The 17973-nt window shown below is 46.5% G+C and overlaps 3 protein-coding genes across 6 annotated transcripts in view; 1 reads left to right on the plus strand and 2 right to left on the minus strand.

The window, feature by feature from the left end:
- Positions 1-17973, minus strand: part of LOC139372956 (general transcription factor II-I repeat domain-containing protein 2-like) — a 979173-nt gene that overhangs the window by 41500 nt on the left and 919700 nt on the right. The window lies entirely within an intron of this gene.
- LOC139372938 (STE20-related kinase adapter protein beta-like) lies at positions 1504-13010 on the minus strand. Of its 4 annotated transcripts, none has more exons than XM_071112818.1 (12): positions 12965-13010; positions 11519-11598; positions 11277-11357; positions 10615-10695; positions 6768-6873; positions 6235-6356; positions 5686-5794; positions 5328-5451; positions 4486-4762; positions 4085-4332; positions 3150-3192; positions 1504-3043 (listed from the first exon to the last, which is right to left on the minus strand). In XM_071112818.1, the coding sequence occupies exons 3-12, from the start codon at positions 11328-11330 to the stop codon at positions 2873-2875; spliced, it is 1335 nt and encodes a 444-aa protein (XP_070968919.1). In that variant the 5' UTR covers positions 11331-11357; positions 11519-11598; positions 12965-13010; the 3' UTR covers positions 1504-2872. The 4 variants fall into 4 exon arrangements, with proteins under 4 accessions (XP_070968919.1, XP_070968918.1, XP_070968921.1 ...); XM_071112817.1 differs by having other exon boundaries at positions 12960-13007; XM_071112820.1 differs by lacking the exon at positions 3150-3192 and having other exon boundaries at positions 12965-13007.
- Positions 13295-17973, plus strand: part of LOC139373943 (trafficking kinesin-binding protein 2-like) — a 36942-nt gene continuing 32263 nt past the window's right edge. Inside the window, 1 exon segment of the mRNA XM_071115026.1 lies at positions 13295-13446. The gene's annotated coding sequence lies outside the window, so the exon portion shown is untranslated.

Below are 17973 nucleotides of genomic sequence, written 5' to 3' on the forward strand. Positions count from 1 at the left end.
GCTAGAGGAGGGAGACAGAGGTCAATACATGGACTGGCTAGAGGAGGGAGGGAGAGAGGTCAATACATGGACTGGCTAGAGGAGGGAGACAGAGGTCAATACATGGACTGGCTAGAGGAGGGAGACAGAGGTCAATACATGGACTGGCTAGAGGAGGGAGACAGAGGTCAATACATGGACTGGCTAGAGGAGGGAGGGAGAGGTCAATACATGGACTGGCTAGAGGAGGGAGGGAGAGGTCAATACATGGACTGGCTAGAGGAGGGAGAGAGAGGTCAATACATGGACTGGCTAGAGGAGGGAGGGAGAGGTCAATACATGGACTGGCTAGAGGAGGGAGGGAGAGGTCAATACATGGACTGGCTAGAGGAGGGAGGGAGAGGTCAATACATGGACTGGCTAGAGGAGGGAGACAGAGAGGTCAATACATGGACTGGCTAGAGGAGGGAGACAGAGAGGTCAATACATGGACTGTAAGGTCATTAGCATTGTCCCTACATCTTCTCCTAAACACCCATGGTCAGAGGACACAGGTTGGACTGAACTATGAACTAGAGTGGCATACATAACAGTACATGCCGTTGATAAGGGGGGAGGGGTTTATGTGGCCAGACCTGAAGGCCTAAACGTGAACTAAGAGAGCCTATGGAGAGCCCTGTTACCATAGAAATACAACTAAGATGGTATAATAATAATGACTGACAGTTTGTGCTTGCAGTCTCTAACAGATATTCCTATCTAGCTTTCTATATCTATGCACATTACCACATCCTTGAGGTCCGTCTTGGCCTCCTTCGCAGCTGCTGGAAACAGAATGAGATGCTGATCAATGAACTAATAGCCCTCACCAGGACAAAATGATAGACATACCGGTGGTGAGCATGTTTCTAAGCCACAGCATTTTTGTAGTGACTAAGATGTAAATTAAGAAACAATGTGGTTTTACCTTTCTCTGCTTTCTCTCCTGTCTCCATTGTCCAATGGTGTCAGGTGTTAGTTGTTTACGTTTGAGATATGGACTCCACCCACTAGAGAGGTTCCTCTGTGACATCACAGGGTGTATTTTATCATAGTGTCTCAGCCAGGACAGTCGTTGTGGAGGTGTCTTCTGAATCCCCCTGGAGAAAGGCCAAGTCCCCCCAGTGGTATACATACCCCAGGTTGACAACCACAGCGCTAGTCCATATTTTAGGCATAGACTATTCACTATGAATGGGTAGAAGTCAAACCTAACCACTGACACAGGGTCAGATATTAGTTCATCCCCCTAAAGGTTAAGTGGATGTGGGGTAGGATAATCTGATCTTAGATCTGTGGTTGGGGGAACTTCTACCTCAAGCAATGCAGTCCTAAACACATTATTGCCAAAAACCACCAATCCCAATGTCAACCTGACCTAACCCTTCAATAACCCCTTATACAGCTTTCTGCTTATTCAGGCTTTAACAGAGACTTCAGAAAGACCAAACAGAACTTCCAAAGACAAGAAAAAATGGGCCATTGTTTTAGAAAAATTGATAATGAATATATTTATAACACTTCTATAAGGCTCATACAGCTATAACATGTTTGATATGCACTGATACATAACATGTCTCTCATACACATAATCATCAATCACAGAATAAAACACATAAATGTATCATAAACAGTTCACAGATTTCATTAAAACGATACAATTGAGGACCCTCCCATACGTTTATTATGACGCGGAGGACGTGTATAGGGTAGTGCATCTCACCACAGTAGTGGTCGTGTTATAGTTCTTATTTGATCACAGGGATTTCACTGGTTGTACAGGGGAGGCATAGCAGCCTGGTCAATCAGACGGACTGCTGAACTCACGTTTAGTTTCCCGTCGGGAATGTGAGCTATCGCGAGATCAGGCTGGTTTCACAAGACAAGAGGGATAACCATAGAACTTCCACTAACACACTAGCTATTCTCGTACCGTCTCTGCTCACACACTTATACACACTTATTATACCCTCTCCAACTCCATAACATCTATTATCTTCCTCTTCAAACCCTGACACATTATTATCTATGCCCTTTCACAGTCTAATAGCCTAAAATAGTTCACATTACTGTTCGTAGTACGATCCATATGAGTCCAGTGATGGGTCTTTAAACTGGCATAGGGGGTGTGTCCTCACTGTCCTGCAACGTCATTGGTTGTCATTGTCGTTGACCGGCAGCCACACCCATGGCACAGAGATCCTCATTGGATGGTCATTAATCCTGCCCTCCAATTCCAGCAGCTGGCCTATCTAAGGGGAAATGGCTCAGTTCTGCCTCCAGGACAAGACTCAAGACAATAAACATCCACCTGCAGAACCTTATTTGAGTTCCAAAACAAACATAGAAAAGCATAGAAAACTTGTAGAAAGGCTCAGAGTGGTGGGTAGGACAGGTCCAATCAGAGCACAGTAGAAAGGCTCAGAGTGGTGGGTAGGACAGGTCCAATCAAAGCACAGTAGAAAGGCTCAGAGTGGTGGGTAGGACAGGTCCAATCAGAGCACAGTAGAAAGGCTCAGAGTGGTAGGTAGGACAGGTCCAATCAAAGCACAGTAGAAAGGCTCAGAGTGGTGGGTAGGACAGGTCCAATCAAAGCACAGTAGAAAGGCTCAGAGTGGTGGGTAGGACAGGTCCAATCAGAGCACAGTAGAAAGGCTCAGAGTGGTGGGTAGGACAGGTCCAATCAAAGCACAGTAGAAAGGCTCAGAGTGGTGGGTAGGACAGGTCCAATCAGAGCACAGTAGAAAGGTTTGGGCTCGCTGTTTTTTTGATCATTTTGATTGTCTTGAGTTAGGCTTGGTTGTCAGGTTTTGGGATGTGGGGGGGCAGAGGTGGAAGGGGGCAGGGAGGAGGGTTAGGAGAAGTCCCACACCTCCTCTGTGGAGTGAGCGATGGCGGAGGTGGGGGGGTGGCAGGACGGGGTAGGGGAGCAGGACACATGGGGGTCATCGGGGCTGGAAACTCCAAGGGGCACCGCGGGGTACATGAGACTGAGGAAGGAGTCCCGGGTATGATGCCTTTTCACCTGTCATACAGTCCACAGAAAAATACATGCATACGAAGTCAGCCACACCGTGCCACAGAACGCAATCCAGTCCAAAACACAGCCTTTTGATGATGATGAGACCTACCTGTTTGAAGAAGGCATGGGTCAACAGTGTAGAAGCAGAGGGTCTATGGAACACCAAAACAGGACAAAGTCACACCATGCCTTAATGTCCCACAACACTGTCATATCTAGCAGTCACACCGTGCCTTAATGTCCCACAACACTGTCATATCTAGCAGTCACACCGTGCCTTAATGTCCCACAACACTGTCATATCTAGCAGTCACACCGTGCCTTAATGTCCCACAACACTGTCATATCTAGCAGTCACACCGTGCCTTAATGTCCCACAACACTGTCATATCTAGCAGCACTGGGAATCTCACATATTACACACCTTTCAAAAATGACAGAAATTCAGACAGAACACAAGAACATTTAAAATTGTTCCTTGAATGAAAGAACCGACTTCAAACGGAGGTACCAGAGCCCCTGTGTATAACGTCTGCTGCCCCTGTGTATAACGTCTGCTGCTCCTGTGTATAACGTCTGCTGCTCCTGTGTATAACGTCTGCTGCTCCTGTGTATAACGTCTGCTGCTCCTGTGTATAACGTCTGCTGCTCCTGTGTATAACGTCTGCTGCTCCTGTGTATAACGTCTGCTGCTCCTGTGTATAACGTCTGCTGCTCCTGTGTATAACGTCTGCTGCCCCTGTGTATAATGTCTGCTGCCCCTGTTTATAACGTCTGCTGCTCCTGTGTATAACGTCTGCTGCTCCTGTGTATAACGTCTGCTGCCCCTGTGTATAACGTCTGCTGCTCCTGTGTATAACGTCTGCTGCCCCTGTGTATAACGTCTGCTGCCCCTGTGTGTGTGTGTCTCACCTGCATTCGGTGTGTGTGTTGTTGTGTGTGTGCGTTGCGTTGCGTTCGGTGTGTGTGTTGCGTTCGGTGTGTGTGTTGTTGTGTGTGTGCGTTGCGTTGCGTTCGGTGTGTGTGCACACGTGTATGTCTCACCTGCAGTCGGGCTGCTGTTGCAGACACAGCTGGACCAGGTTGTGCAAGGTGACCGAGTGGTTCTTGGGGGCGGGGCTCTGAGGTCTCTCGGCGGTGGCGGTGCGGGTCAGGCTGCCCGTGGCAACACTCTCCCCGATGCCAGAGTCCACCCCGGAGCGGGACACCTTCAGCCCCCTCAGCTCCCCTAGGGGGGAGGGGGCCACGTCCAGCAGGCAGCAGTGGGATCCACGCAGCTTCTGGAGCAGCATCTGGAGGGAGAGACACAGACATATGGACACAGTCACACAGAGGGAGAGAGATGGAGAAAAAACGAGACTCTCATAGACTCAACTATGTTTTGTAATGTATGAGAACAGCCCTAGCGTATGGCATTGTGCTGTATTAATGTAAGGCCCCAGTACCTGTGTAGGGGGCATGTCCTGGAAAGGCACCCTGCCACTGACCAGCTCACAGACTACTATCCCCAGACTGTAGATGTCTGACTTCACCCCATAGCCATGCAGGTCCTGTCGTAGCAGCTCTGGGCTGAGCCAGGGTAGCAGGGCGGGGCTGTGGTGAGGCATGTCGTACACGGTCCTCACCTTCTTCCCATCCCGCATCATACTGTAAACACTGTGAAGCCCCGAGAGGTAGACACGGCCCTCCCCAGACAGCAGGATGTGACTGGCCTTCACTCCCCTGAGAGGAAGAGGAGAAGAGCGTTCACTCTCGCCAAATCTTCAGGCTTCTACACAACTACAGTCAACTAACTATCCCTGGCACATTCTACATGTTGAGAGCAACTCCGAGCAACTATGTCCAACTGAGACAGCAACCTAGGCTGATTCTTTCAACAAATCAAATGAAATGTTATTGGTCACAAGCGCCGAATACAACAGGTGTAGACTTTGCCGTGAAGTGCTTACTCACGGGCCCTAGAAGCATTTGCTAAATAGGAAACACATAGTAACACAATAGCGAGGCTGTAAACAAGGAGTACCGGTACCATCTAACAGTTGGATTGGCTGTAGTTGGACAGAAGTGTATCGGTGGTGCTTCCGCCCCTCTCCTCGCCCCAACCTGGGCTCCAACCAGGGACCCTCTGAACACATCAGCAACTGCCACCCATGAAGCATCGTTACCTCTCGCTTGACCGCTAACTAGCGCACCGCTAACTAGCTAGCCATTTCACATCGGCTACACGTAGAAGCCTTAAAACGGTCCATATCTCTCCCTTGTCCCCATGGTGTCTTTCCTCCCTCACCTGTGCACGTAGCCCATGAGGTGCAGGTATTGCAGAGCCTTCAGGACTCCGTGGAGGAGGTAAGCGATCAGGGACTCACTCATCCCGTCAGGGAAGAACGTCCTCAGCAGGCTATCTGCCGAACCTGGGACAGAGAGAGAGAGAGAGAGAGAGAAGTTGGTAACCATGGTTCCAAACGGTTCGTAATGTTTCTTACAAACATAGGCATTTTTTACCATGTCATTTCTGTACCATAAAAAATCAAGTTCAACCAACTTAACGCTGAGAGGAGCATGGATGAAGAGAGATGGGGGGAGTAAGTGTGGGAGAGGGATGGTGAGAGGAAACGAGTGTTAGAAGATGCATGCAGTAGACTGACCGTAGCCCATGAGTGGTGTGAGGACCCAGAGCTGGCAGCAGGAGCTGAAGACCAGGCGAGAGGTCAGCAGGTTGGGGTGGCGGAAAAGCCTGGAAAGAAGAACCTCGTTCTGGGGACACAGCCAGGAAACACTGGGGTCACACAGCCAGGAAACACTGGGGTCACACAGCCAGGAAACATTGGGGTCACACAGCCAGGAAACACTTGGGTCACACAGACAGGAAACACTTGGGTTACACAGACAGGAAACACTGGGGTCACACAGTCAACCAGGTGGCTTGTACCACTGCCAAGTGCCAACAATGTTATTATGAACAATGACCTAAATGGTCCCTGACCCTGGATCTAGAGAGCAAGAGCGCAGGTTTTTGTTCCAGCCCAATACTAACTCATCTTATTCAAGTAATCGTCCGACTCAACTAACTAAGAAATTGATTAGTTGAATCAGGTGTTTTGAATCAGTTGTGGCTGGAACAAAATATGTATCTTATGACATGAACTTCAATGAAAAGACAAGGTATCTGTAGGACCTTAAAAACAGTACCGCACCATCAACTGTAGCAGCTCATCCTCAGTACACTCATCCAGGTTGGTGTTCTTGACTGCCACCAGCTGGCGGGAGGGGGTGTGGCGCGCCATGCGCACCTGGCTCAGGTTGTTGAAGCCTTTCCCTGTGAACACGGTTTGGTAATAAATATTAAGACATGTTGAAACACGTTCAACTCTGAAAATGCTTCATTCTCAGGTACTGTGTGGTTAGTATGGTCTTCAATAATCCAGGGAGATTTGTGAACTAATATTTTGAATTGGCCAGTTTATTCAACAGCTGTGCCAAAAGGTAATAGACTATGTGTCACATAAAATGTCCACAATACAAACTATGTGTAGTATGGGACTTGGTCAGTGAAATTGTAAACAATGCTTTTGGATTCGCTATTCTATTCAACAGTAACATGCTAAAAGGAAGTATGCTTTGTATTTGTCAGAGGAGATATTACTCTGCAGGCAACAACTATGTAGTGAAAGGACTTGTCTTTCTGGGTTGTAGTGATGAGTTGATTTGTGACCAATGGTATGCTCACCCAGCTCTGACAGCAGCTGGTAGTGGGCGGAGTTAGCAGAGAGCGCTGTGATGTCATCGCTGCCTGCACCACCCCAGGCGAAAGTGCATTCTGAGACGTCGGAGCTCTGTGAAGAATCAAACACACACGTACTCACACACAACCCTGAAATGTATCAGCAGCATATTTCATTAGATCACAGAACATGTAGTGACAACATGGCAATAGTATGGAAACATGTTGTAGCTGGTCACAATAATAACCTTCTTTACCTGATGAGGGATAGTTCACCCAAAGGAACTGTTTTTCTTACCCTGAAGGCAATCTACAAATACAGTCTACAAGTACTTTAGTATAGCATGGTATGTTTAACTAACATGAAATGGGCCCATTTAGCAGAGAAGAGGAAGCAGAATGAGGGTGAGTGAGTGTTGCCTTTGAGCCTGAAGAGGTCAAAGTACTATGGTGTTGTGGTGATGACCAACCAGTGGCTGCCACAGGGGGGCCCTGTGGTGTTAAGCTACACAGGGTAATGCTGGGGTGGGGGTAGTTTCACTGGGGCCGGTGTTGGGGGGAGGGAGAGGCTGTAAAGTACTTTGTGTTAAGGGGTCAGGGCCGAGCACAGACCTTTCACGATGCTTAAACGAATTCATATCTCGAAATTCAGAACATACCACAGTTTTATTTGTTTTAGCATAGACCTATTTATTTCTGCAACAACACACTCAATCATCACAAAATGAAAGCTAGTTAGTTACAGTGCCTCATTTTTCGTGGGGAAAGGAGGGCTATCAGCTGATCATTCATGTTGATGATTGATGTAAATCTGCTAGTTAGTTAGCAAGATTTGTTTTTATTGATTGTGATTTATCTTAAACGCTCTTAAATATTAACTTCATGATATGAACCTCATCATCCTCTAACTCAAGAGATGTGGTTGGCTGGCTATTGGCTTGTGTGGATATTTTAGTATCACCTGGTGGTTAACTAGAGTCTTAATCTCATGACTCTGGATCAGAAGGTTGTGAGGAGGACACTCGTGTTTTATTTTAACCCTATCTAAACCTTAACCCTTAGCTTAACCATTCAGAATGAGTGTCTAAACTGAACCCTTAACTTAACCATTCAGAATGTGTGCCTAAACAATGTTTTAACCCTATCCAAAACCTTAACCCTTAGCTTAACCATTCAGAATGAGTGTCTAACCTTAACCCTTAGCTTAACCATTCAGAATGAGTGCCTAAACAATGTTTTAACCCTATCCAAAACCTTAACCCTTAATCTTCTAAATTTGATGTTTGGAGCAATTTCGAAATGTGATGTTTGGAGAAATAGAACGATACCTAGCATGAGGAGTCAACCCAGAGTGTAAAAAGCACTTTGAAATGTGACGTTTGGAGCAACTTCGAAATGTGACGTTTAGATAAATGTAAATAAACATCTGATTCTGCAGTGAGATTGTGAGATCTTGTTGCGAGTCTAGACTACCTGTGACGCTGCTACCAACTGAGGAAGGGATGGAGTCGGGTCGGGGGGAGGGTCGTTGATGCAGCCGCTCCTCTCTCTGTGCTCTGTGTATCAGCCAATGTAACAGTGTTCCTTCCGTCCCTCTCCTCGCCCCTACCTGGCCTCGAACCAGGGGTAACAGTGTTCCTTCCGTCCCTCTCCTCGCCCCTACCTGGCCTCGAACCAGGGACCCTCTGCACCAATCGACAACAGTCACCCTCAAAGCACCGTTACCCATCGCTCCACAAAAGCCACGGCCCTTGCAAGGGAAACAATTACTTCAAGGTCTCAGAGCGAGTGATGTCACCGATTGAAGCACTATTAGCGCGCACCCCGCTAACTAGCTAGCCATTTCACACCGGTTACACCAACTAGACTGAATATTGATGATGATGTAACTCAAGGGTTAATCAAATGTTATACTGCTGTGGCAACACTGTTGAAATTATAAACTAGGTAGCTAGCTACACACACTAGACTGGTGGCCGCATCTCATGCATGTTTGGATACCGGGCATGTGCAATATCAGTACATGGCAGACTAGGGAAAAAGGCGCAACTGGTCAAGCGCAAGATCTGTACAGGGCTGACCAACAGGAGCAACCAACAGGGCTGACCAACAGGAGCAACCAACAGGGCTGACCAACAGGAGCAACCAACAGGAGCAACCAACAGGGCTGACCAACAGGAGCAACCAACAGGAGCAACCAACAGGAGCAAGCAACAGGAGCAACCAACAGGAGCAACCAACAGGGCTGACCAACAGGGCTGACCAACAGGAGCAACCAACAGGAGCAACCAACAGGAGCAACCAACAGGAGCAACCAACAGGGCTGACCAACAGGGCTGACCAACAGGAGCAACCAACAGGAGCAACCAACAGGAGCAACCAACAGGGGCAACCAACAGGGGCAACCAACAGGGCTGACCAACAGGAGCAACCAACAGGGCTGACCAACAGGGCTGACCAACAGGAGCAACCAACAGGGCTGACCAACAGGAGCAACCAACAGGAGCAACCAACAGGAGCAACCAACAGGGCTGACCAACAGGGCTGACCAACAGGAGCAACCAACAGGAGCAACCAACAGGAGCAACCAACAGGGCTGACCAACAGGGCTGACCAACAGGAGCAACCAACAGGGCTGACCAACAGGAGCAACCAACAGGGCTGACCAACAGGAGCAACCAACAGGAGCAACCAACAGGGCTGACCAACAGGAGCAACCAACAGGAGCAACCAACAGGAGCAACCAACAGGAGCAACCAACAGGGCTGACCAACAGGGCTGACCAACAGAGCTGACCAACAGGGCTGACCAACAGGGCTATCCAACAGGGCTGACCAACAGAGCTGACCAACAGGGCTATCCAACAGGGCTGACCAACAGGGCTGACCAACAGGGCTGACCAACAGGGCTGGCCAACAGGAGCAACCAACAGGGCTGACCAACAGGGCTGACCAAGAGAGCTGACCAACAGGGCTGACCAACAGGGCTGACCAACAGGGCTAACCAACAGGGCTGACCAACAGGGCTAACCAACAGGAGCAACCAACAGGGCTGACCAACAGGAGCAACCAACAGGGCTGACCAACAGGAGCAACCAACAGGGCTGACCAACAGGGCTGACCAACAAGGCTGACCAACAGGGCTGACCAACAGAGCTGACCAACAGGGCTATCCAACAGGGCTGACCAACAGAGCTAACCAACAGGGCTAACCAACAGGGCTAACCAACAGGGCTGACCAACAGGGCTGCCCAACAGGGCTGACCAACAGGGCTGACCAACAGAGCTGACTAACAGGGCTGACCAACAGGAGCAACCAACAGGAGCAACCAACAGGTCTGATCAAGAGGAGCAACCAACAGACGACATCACGACGACTTGTGGGAAATCGGTTCAGAACAACAATGACCAAAACTTTTACAAAAAAAATGTATATATACACCAAAACACAAAAGGGCACTTGGCGAGTGGGAGGGCAAAGTGCTGGGCACAGGTTGACTCCCATCTGTGCACGTGCCTGGGCAGGATGCTGTGGCAGTTAGCTCCAGGGTGAGCTGACACAGCAGCTATGAAAAAGGCTTGCTGCTGTGCTATACAGCATGAATAGCTTTTTTTCACTTATAGGCTATGTAATGTTCTAGCGATCTGGTCAGTGGCTGGCAGCCCTATTATGTGGTAGGTTACATGCAGCTCTACCATCACATAGACAGGACCCGGAACTGTCCTAAGTTGTCCTAGTGGTCCTTTTTGACCTGTGACCTGATAGACCTGCTGACCACACCATAAAGACAAGGCCGGGTGGGCTTCAGTGCTCCGATTGGATGCTAACAGAGTGGACACAGCACTGTACTGACCAGGTATTGGTGGCTGACGTCCTCATACTGGTCCTCAATGCTGATTGGCTGGACCTGAGTGGGGGAGATGCAGGAGCAGTCCTGGGGAAGAGGGGAGGAGGGAGGAGGGGGTGAGACATGCTCCCGGAGGAGAGGAGAATAGAGGAGAGGAGTGAGACGGTCCAATAGGGAAGGAGGGAGGAGAGGACAGGCATGCCGTCATGCCCTTATAAGGAGATAAGGCGGGACTTAGGAGGACAACACTGAAGAGATACTTTTGGAGCATCAAGGTTGGAGCCAATGTGGAAAACAACCGTGTTTGTGGAGGAAGACATGCAGTGCATGTCCATGAAGTGACTGCTACTTTAGAAAGAGACAGTTGGTGACAGGGTTAGCAGCAGATTGGTACCCATGATATAACCTACAGGGAAAGGTCATGGCAATATGCATGGATAATGAGATGGGTCTTATGAATGAACCCTGATAAAGAAAGCATGAGTTCTAGGATTGGAGCATGGCCAGATCAATGCGCTATGAGAGAGAAACACTGCACACCTGGAGGAGACGCTGGCTCATTAGATCATCATCATCATCATCATCATCATCAACAACCTCTTTAGATAAATCAGTGTCATGATCGGCTAAACATCAAAGCCATGCTGATTAGAATAAATATCCCTTACCAAGAAAGACATGGATTTCTCTTCGTGGGGGTGTAGCGCTTCACGCGATGGCATTTATCCGCTCCACGACCACAGCACGCGCTGTACAATGAGAGCGATGGAGAGAGAGAGAGAGGGAGGGAGGGAGAGGGAGAGAGAGAATGAGCAAGAGGAGAAATACATGGTAACATGGGAGACTTAGTTAGGATTCAACCTGAGAGACAGCCTCCCCCATGGGGTGTCTGTATGTCCATACAGTTTACCTGGCTGTACTCTGCCGGGTTCAGATTCCACTGCGTTGGCATCTGGCTTCATCACTTCATGCAAAACACTGCTCCACGTTCTTGAAAAACATCAAACAAAATGATTGATGATTAAATAAGCAATAATAGCCCCAGCAGGGATTTTGTGCTGAACGCATGTTGTTGTAAAAAAATACATTTTCACGGAGGTATCAAAATGTCTCGACAAAAATAACTATGCCAGTCGGTGACCACAAAATGCTGAGATTAAAACACGCATTACGTGACTGTTTGGTGCGCAATAGCCCGATTCACATCTGTATTCTTTACATTTTCGTGATACAGAATCATTGTAGCCACATCTGAATGTAAGCATCTGAAATGCATGTGGTCCATCGCTTTGGCTGTAGCTAAGTGCCTCGATGGATATTTTCTCCCCGTCTCTCCTGCCACAGCATGAATAGGAAGGGGACTTTGAGGACAGTGCGTCGTCGTGTCCCATTCTATGAGCGCGCGAACTAATGATGAGTCCTTGGTCCCTGACCGTTATTGTTCTTTATAGGTCGTCGCTGTCATCTACTCACCGTTGTGAAAGCGGTAAGTCTTTAACAACCCTACATAGTGACAGTTCTTGCCTGTTGTTTTTAGGGAATTATTTAGCTTTTAACCGATATTCTATTGTATTGTATTCCAGTCTATTCTGTTCTATTCTAGCTATTTTATTATAATCTACTGACAGACACCCTACTAGGGGGGGTTAAATGGTTGAATCAACGTTGTTTCCACGTCATAAAATAATAATATGTAATGGCGTTGAATCAGCGTGGGGAAATGATTGGATGTGCCAAAAGTCATCAACATAAGGCAATTTCGTATTTTTTAAATCAGATGATGTGGTGACATTGTTGTTGATTTCCCGTTGATTTCACGTTAGTTGACAACTCAACAAAATGTAAATCAAAACGACGTTGAACTGATGTCTGTGTCCAGTGGAACGGGACCTACACATGTTTAGTACATGTTTTCATATAACCACGTAAAAAAAAGAATCCCATAATTAACATAATCACATAATTTGTGGATGAGTTTACTCACACTGAAAATCAGTTTATGAAATCTTAATGCCCAATCATAACAAAATCAGGCTGGGTTTTTTAACCAACTTACTCTTGCTCTGAATGCGAAACAAACTTGAACAAACCAAGCATGACATGAGGAAGCTTACAACTCGAAACTTAAACATTTATAACTTGGCAAAATTAAGGTTTATGACAACGCAAAATATGACGTAATGTACAAGTTGTGCGTACAGACACTGTTTTGACTGAAGATAATAAAATATTTTCAAGATGTAATGGAATGAAATAGAAACAAATTGCGATGCGTTATACACACTGTTAAAACAAATGTATATTGTTGAGAGTACGAAGTTTGAAACTTAGAGTTAATGGCAACAACATACTTCACCTATGTTGTTGCTCTCCTCTCAGATGATTTGACGTAATGACGTAGACACTAAACTTGCGAGAACCTGATAAAAGTTGGTTATTATTGTTATACATTTAATTTTCATATGTGAACAGCACTGATTTATACCAGTACTTTTTTGGTATTTTTTTCCATAATTCGTAGTACATTTTAGTTTTAATTCCATGTATCTTAAATTGATTTTAAATATGAATTAACAAAATAGATAACAAATAACAAATCTCAATGTATTTAGTGTAGGACTTTTATTTAGAAACACCACTCAATAAATATTGTCGCGTAATTTACACGTCACTCATTTCATCCGCGCGCTATTTCATGACGTGATGAAACTATCAACACCAACAGTCTGCCTGCTAATTTTCTCCCTAATATCTACTGTTGCCATTGTTTGAGATTTAGGATTGATGGGACCACATGTGCTCTGGGATTTGTCTAAGGTGTTTAAAATACATCGAAAGGTAGGTTGATGTTAATTTATATTACATGAAAATCCGGATCATGAAATCCTTGCCAAAGGCCGGATGGAAATCACGGATGTGCCACAGAACTACCTAGCTCTGCAATGTTCATCATACTATTCATCATCACTATCCCCCCCCAAAAACAAATCTCACTCTTCTCAGAACGACATCGTGAGATTATAATTTTAACGGGCGAAAACATACTTTTTGTGATTGTCGGTTTGGTTTATTATTATGAAACAAGTACTTGCACTGTCCTCTTGTCGAATTGTTCCATTGGTAGCGAGATCAAGGATTATTTTTGCACTTGTCACTTCTGCTCATCGCAGTTTATATTTAAATCCATATACTACGCCGTTGTTTTTATTATTACCCACAATCAGCGAGATGTTTTGTTGTTGTTTGTGACGAACACTCCACGGTGGTTACACTGTATCCCGCGAACACATAATAGTATTCTTACTGTTGATAAAGTAACAATGTAGCTATCAATGTTTGACATTGCCCCATGCTGACTGTTGCAGATCCCAAAGTCCAGAAGACTATATTCCAATTCCCCGTTTAGGATCATTTAAGTGTAATGACTTGGGAATTAAACATTTTAGCTAATATCTAAACTTCACATCCAATCTTGTACTTGTTGGAATCAAGTAGATTATATTTCTACCAATCATTGGTTAAATTTGATTTATGAACATGTTAATGCACAAATTCTAGACCGAATGACGATTAGCTAATTCTTTCTTCCCTCCTAGATGTGAATCTTTCTAACTTTTTTTTTTTTGATTTTCCAAGTAAAAATAAGAGTACAGTTTCAAGTAAATGAGACATTTCTCCTCAGGATGAGTGTGGTTATGGACAGTTGTTCCACTAACTACTCAGCAGACCATCCCAAAGCCGTTATGTGTGCCTGGTGTTGAGTTGGAACTCCTGCTCAGACAGTCTGGTATCACATGGTCCTCTTGCCCCTTCCTGACACCCCCAAACAGTCATGTGCAGAAGAGAGTCCGTTAGATGGGGGCTAGCTAATTGGAGATTGTTTCTAGGGAATCACACAGAGTCAGAGGAAGAGAGTTGTAGGAACTCCTTTCACTCTACTGAGCCGAGCTGTACTGCGCTGGCCAGGTTATGCAACCCTCATAGTTGCTAGAAAGGACACGGTTCGGCTCGTCACGATAGTATGAAAACAATAAAAGTGGGTGAGAGAGAAAGAGAGGGTTGGGGCAGAGCAGGTGGTCCTATCACTGCAGATGAGACCTTAGTCCGGCACCTGTACACAAGATTAGATAACCTCCCTTTCTCCTCTCTATTCCTTCATAACTACAGGAAGGGGAAAGGATGGCAACAGTCTCCACCATGCTGCTTTGACCTGTCAAGCCCTTGTAGACGGTCTCCACCATGCTGCTTTGACCTGTCAAGCCCTTGTAGACTGTCTCCACCATGCTGCTTTGACCTGTCAAGCCCTTGTAGACAGTCTCCACCATGCTGCTTTGACCTGTCAAGCCCTTGTAGACAGTCTCCACCATGCTGCTTTGACCTGTCAAGCCCTTGTAGACAGTCTCCACCATGCTGCTTTGACCTGTCAAGCCCTTGTAGACAGTCTCCACCATGCTGCTTTGACCTGTCAAGCCCTTGTAGACAGTCTCCACCATGCTGCTTTGACCTGTCAAGCCCTTGTAGACAGTCTCCACCATGCTGCTTTGACCTGTCAAGCCCTTGTAGACAGTCTCAGTGCTTTGACCTACAAGCCCTTGTAGACAGTCTCCACCATGCTGCTTTGATCTGTCAAGCCCTTGTAGACAGTCTCCACCATGCTGCTTTGATCTGTCAAGCCCTTGTAGACAGTCTCCACCATGCTGCTTTGACCTGTCAAGCCCTTGTAGACAGTCTCCACCATGCTGCTTTGACCTGTCAAGCCCTTGTAGACAGTCTCCACCATGCTGCTTTGACCTGTCAAGCCCTTGTAGACAGTCTCCACCATGCTGCTTTGATCTGTCAAGCCCTTGTAGATCAGCGGTAGGGAATGACAGGAGACGAGGAAGGAAAGCCATCTCTTGGGAAATGCCTCTCATGACCTTTCACCTTATCAGAAAAGGGGGGGCGGGGCTACGCTCTGATTCTCTGCGCCTCTCCCCGACGTGTTTACTTGTTCACTGTCCCTCAGTTGTTAAATGTATTGATTTCTTTGTGGTAACATGAGGTGGATGGGCTAGAATGAGATCACAGCTTGAAGAGAAGGATATAGGCTAGACAAGGCTAGAGAATCCTCCTGCAGTCAGGGAGAAGGAACAAAATAAAGAAATATAAACCCCATGTCTCAGTTAGCTACCTTGTCTCTTGTGTGTAGAGTAGACCAGTGACAGCATGTGGTGCAGTGTACTGTCAACTCCAATTTGGTTTGCCTTGCCCACGGATGGATATGTCACTGAAACGAGGCCTGCTGCACTACTGTGGGTAAGGATGGATGTATCTGATGCTAAGTCCAATTCAAAAGGTTGCATTAAACATACTTGATGGGGCTGCTTCATCTCAAAGCAGGACTTCTGGGTCTTATTTACTGGGAAACGGCAAGAGGGCCAAAACGGGGAGGGACTTACAGTACCTGTACCTGACTTTGTCCAATAAGAAATGCATGTTTTAGTTTTCCATTGCAAAATGTTTTGATACGGTGTGCACTAATGAATACGACCCTGGTTGGGGTATGGAACATCTAGGCTATTTTGCTTCTAGTCATATGTAGTTGACTCATAAGCACAGTCCCTATGACTATCACCCCTGATATTGGAAATAGAGGGAAAACGAGAAGGAATGGAAAGATGAATGTCACTGTGATGATTCCCCTGAGGATGAGTACACTGCAGCAGTGATATTTTGGGGGTTCGTGAGACTGACAGAGTTATCTTATGTAAGGAGTCTGAGCTGCTATTTAGCTGAGGAATACAATCTCTTCTCTCGCTCTCTCTCGCTCTCTCTCGTGTGTGTGTGTGTGTTTCACATGCAGAGGGATACTCAGTCTCTCTCTTTCACATGGAGAGATTTTATATCATCTTAGAAGGCACTGCACTAGCCCTGACCCAGGATGAAAGTCTGGGACACGCTCGCACACGACACAACACACTCAGACAGAGACTCCTACTTTATTTTCACCTTGAAATGTTGTAGACAGCACTAGCTCTATACTAGCCTAGCCTTGACCCAGGACCAACACACCACACATGTACGACACACACTGGTCACTCGGTGCCTTAGCTCTGCCTCCAACTCCATAACACAGTCAGAAGCCTTTGCCTTTAAGACTGTGCTTGGCTTCTCGTGGGAAGCCGCCCCTTTAAGAACTCACATCCTGTCTTGTGTCATCCCTTTAACATTGGAAGGTGTCTCGGTGTCAAACAACAGGAAGGGGCTTCCCCCCCACCCCCCTCTCTAATGCTATGTGGCACATTTCTGTCTGCAGCTTGCCTGTCCTTATAATAGGACTGTGATTGGCATTTTAGCTGCTGGAGGAGGCCAGGAGTGGTCTATATGGACAAATGTTTTCACTAGAGCCTGGAGGAGGCTAGGAGTGGTCTCTATAGACTAGTGTTTTCACTAGAGCCTGGAGGAGACTAGGAGTGGTCTCTATAGACTAGTGTTTTCACTAGAGCCTGGAGGAGACTAGGAGTGGTCTCTATAGACTAGTGTTTTCAGCAGGGCTCTAGCTGCTAGTCAGTATGACTCACTCAGACACTAAATGGTTAAGACCTCCAACAGCAGAATCAGCTGGAGGAATGTTTGTCCTAAGTGTTGAAATGTCAGAGATGGAGAGACGACAAGGAAGGATAGAAGGGGGGGGGGGGGGGGGGGGATAGAGGAGGAGAAGCTACAGCTCAGTTTGTTTGTGGGTAACACTGAACATTTTTACAATAGCCTAGATTTTTGCCGTCTATGTTCTTATTGGACATGCTAACATACACTGAGTGTACAAAACATTAAGAACACCTCTTTCATAGACAGACTGACCAGGTGAATCCAGGTGAAAGCTTTATGATCCCTTATTGATGTCACCTGTTAAATCCACTACAATCAGTGTAGAAGATTTAAGTGCCTTTTAATAGGGTATGGTAGTAGGTGCCAGGTGCACCGATTTGTGTCAAGAACTGCAATTCTGGCTGGGTTTTTCACGCTCAACAGTTTAAAAAAACAACAACATGTATTTCGCCAATTCCTCCTTTGGCCGGCTTTCCTTCCAGGTCTCTGCTGCCAATGTCTGGAACGAAATGCAAAAATCACTGAAGCTGGAGACTCGTATCTCCCTCACTAACTTTAAGCACCAGCTGTCAGAGCAGCTCACAGATCACTGTACCTGTAAATAGCCCATCTGTAAATAGCCCATCCAACTACCTCATTCCCATACTGTATTTATTTATTTGCTCCTTTGCACCCCAGTATTTCTACTTGCACATTCATCTTCTGCACATCTATCACTCCAGTGTTTAATTGCTATATTGTAATTACTTCTCCACCATGGCCTATTTATTGCCTTAC

The sequence above is a fragment of the Oncorhynchus clarkii genome, chromosome 18 (assembly GCF_045791955.1).
Source record: "Oncorhynchus clarkii lewisi isolate Uvic-CL-2024 chromosome 18, UVic_Ocla_1.0, whole genome shotgun sequence".
Taxonomy (NCBI): Eukaryota; Metazoa; Chordata; class Actinopteri; order Salmoniformes; family Salmonidae; genus Oncorhynchus; species Oncorhynchus clarkii.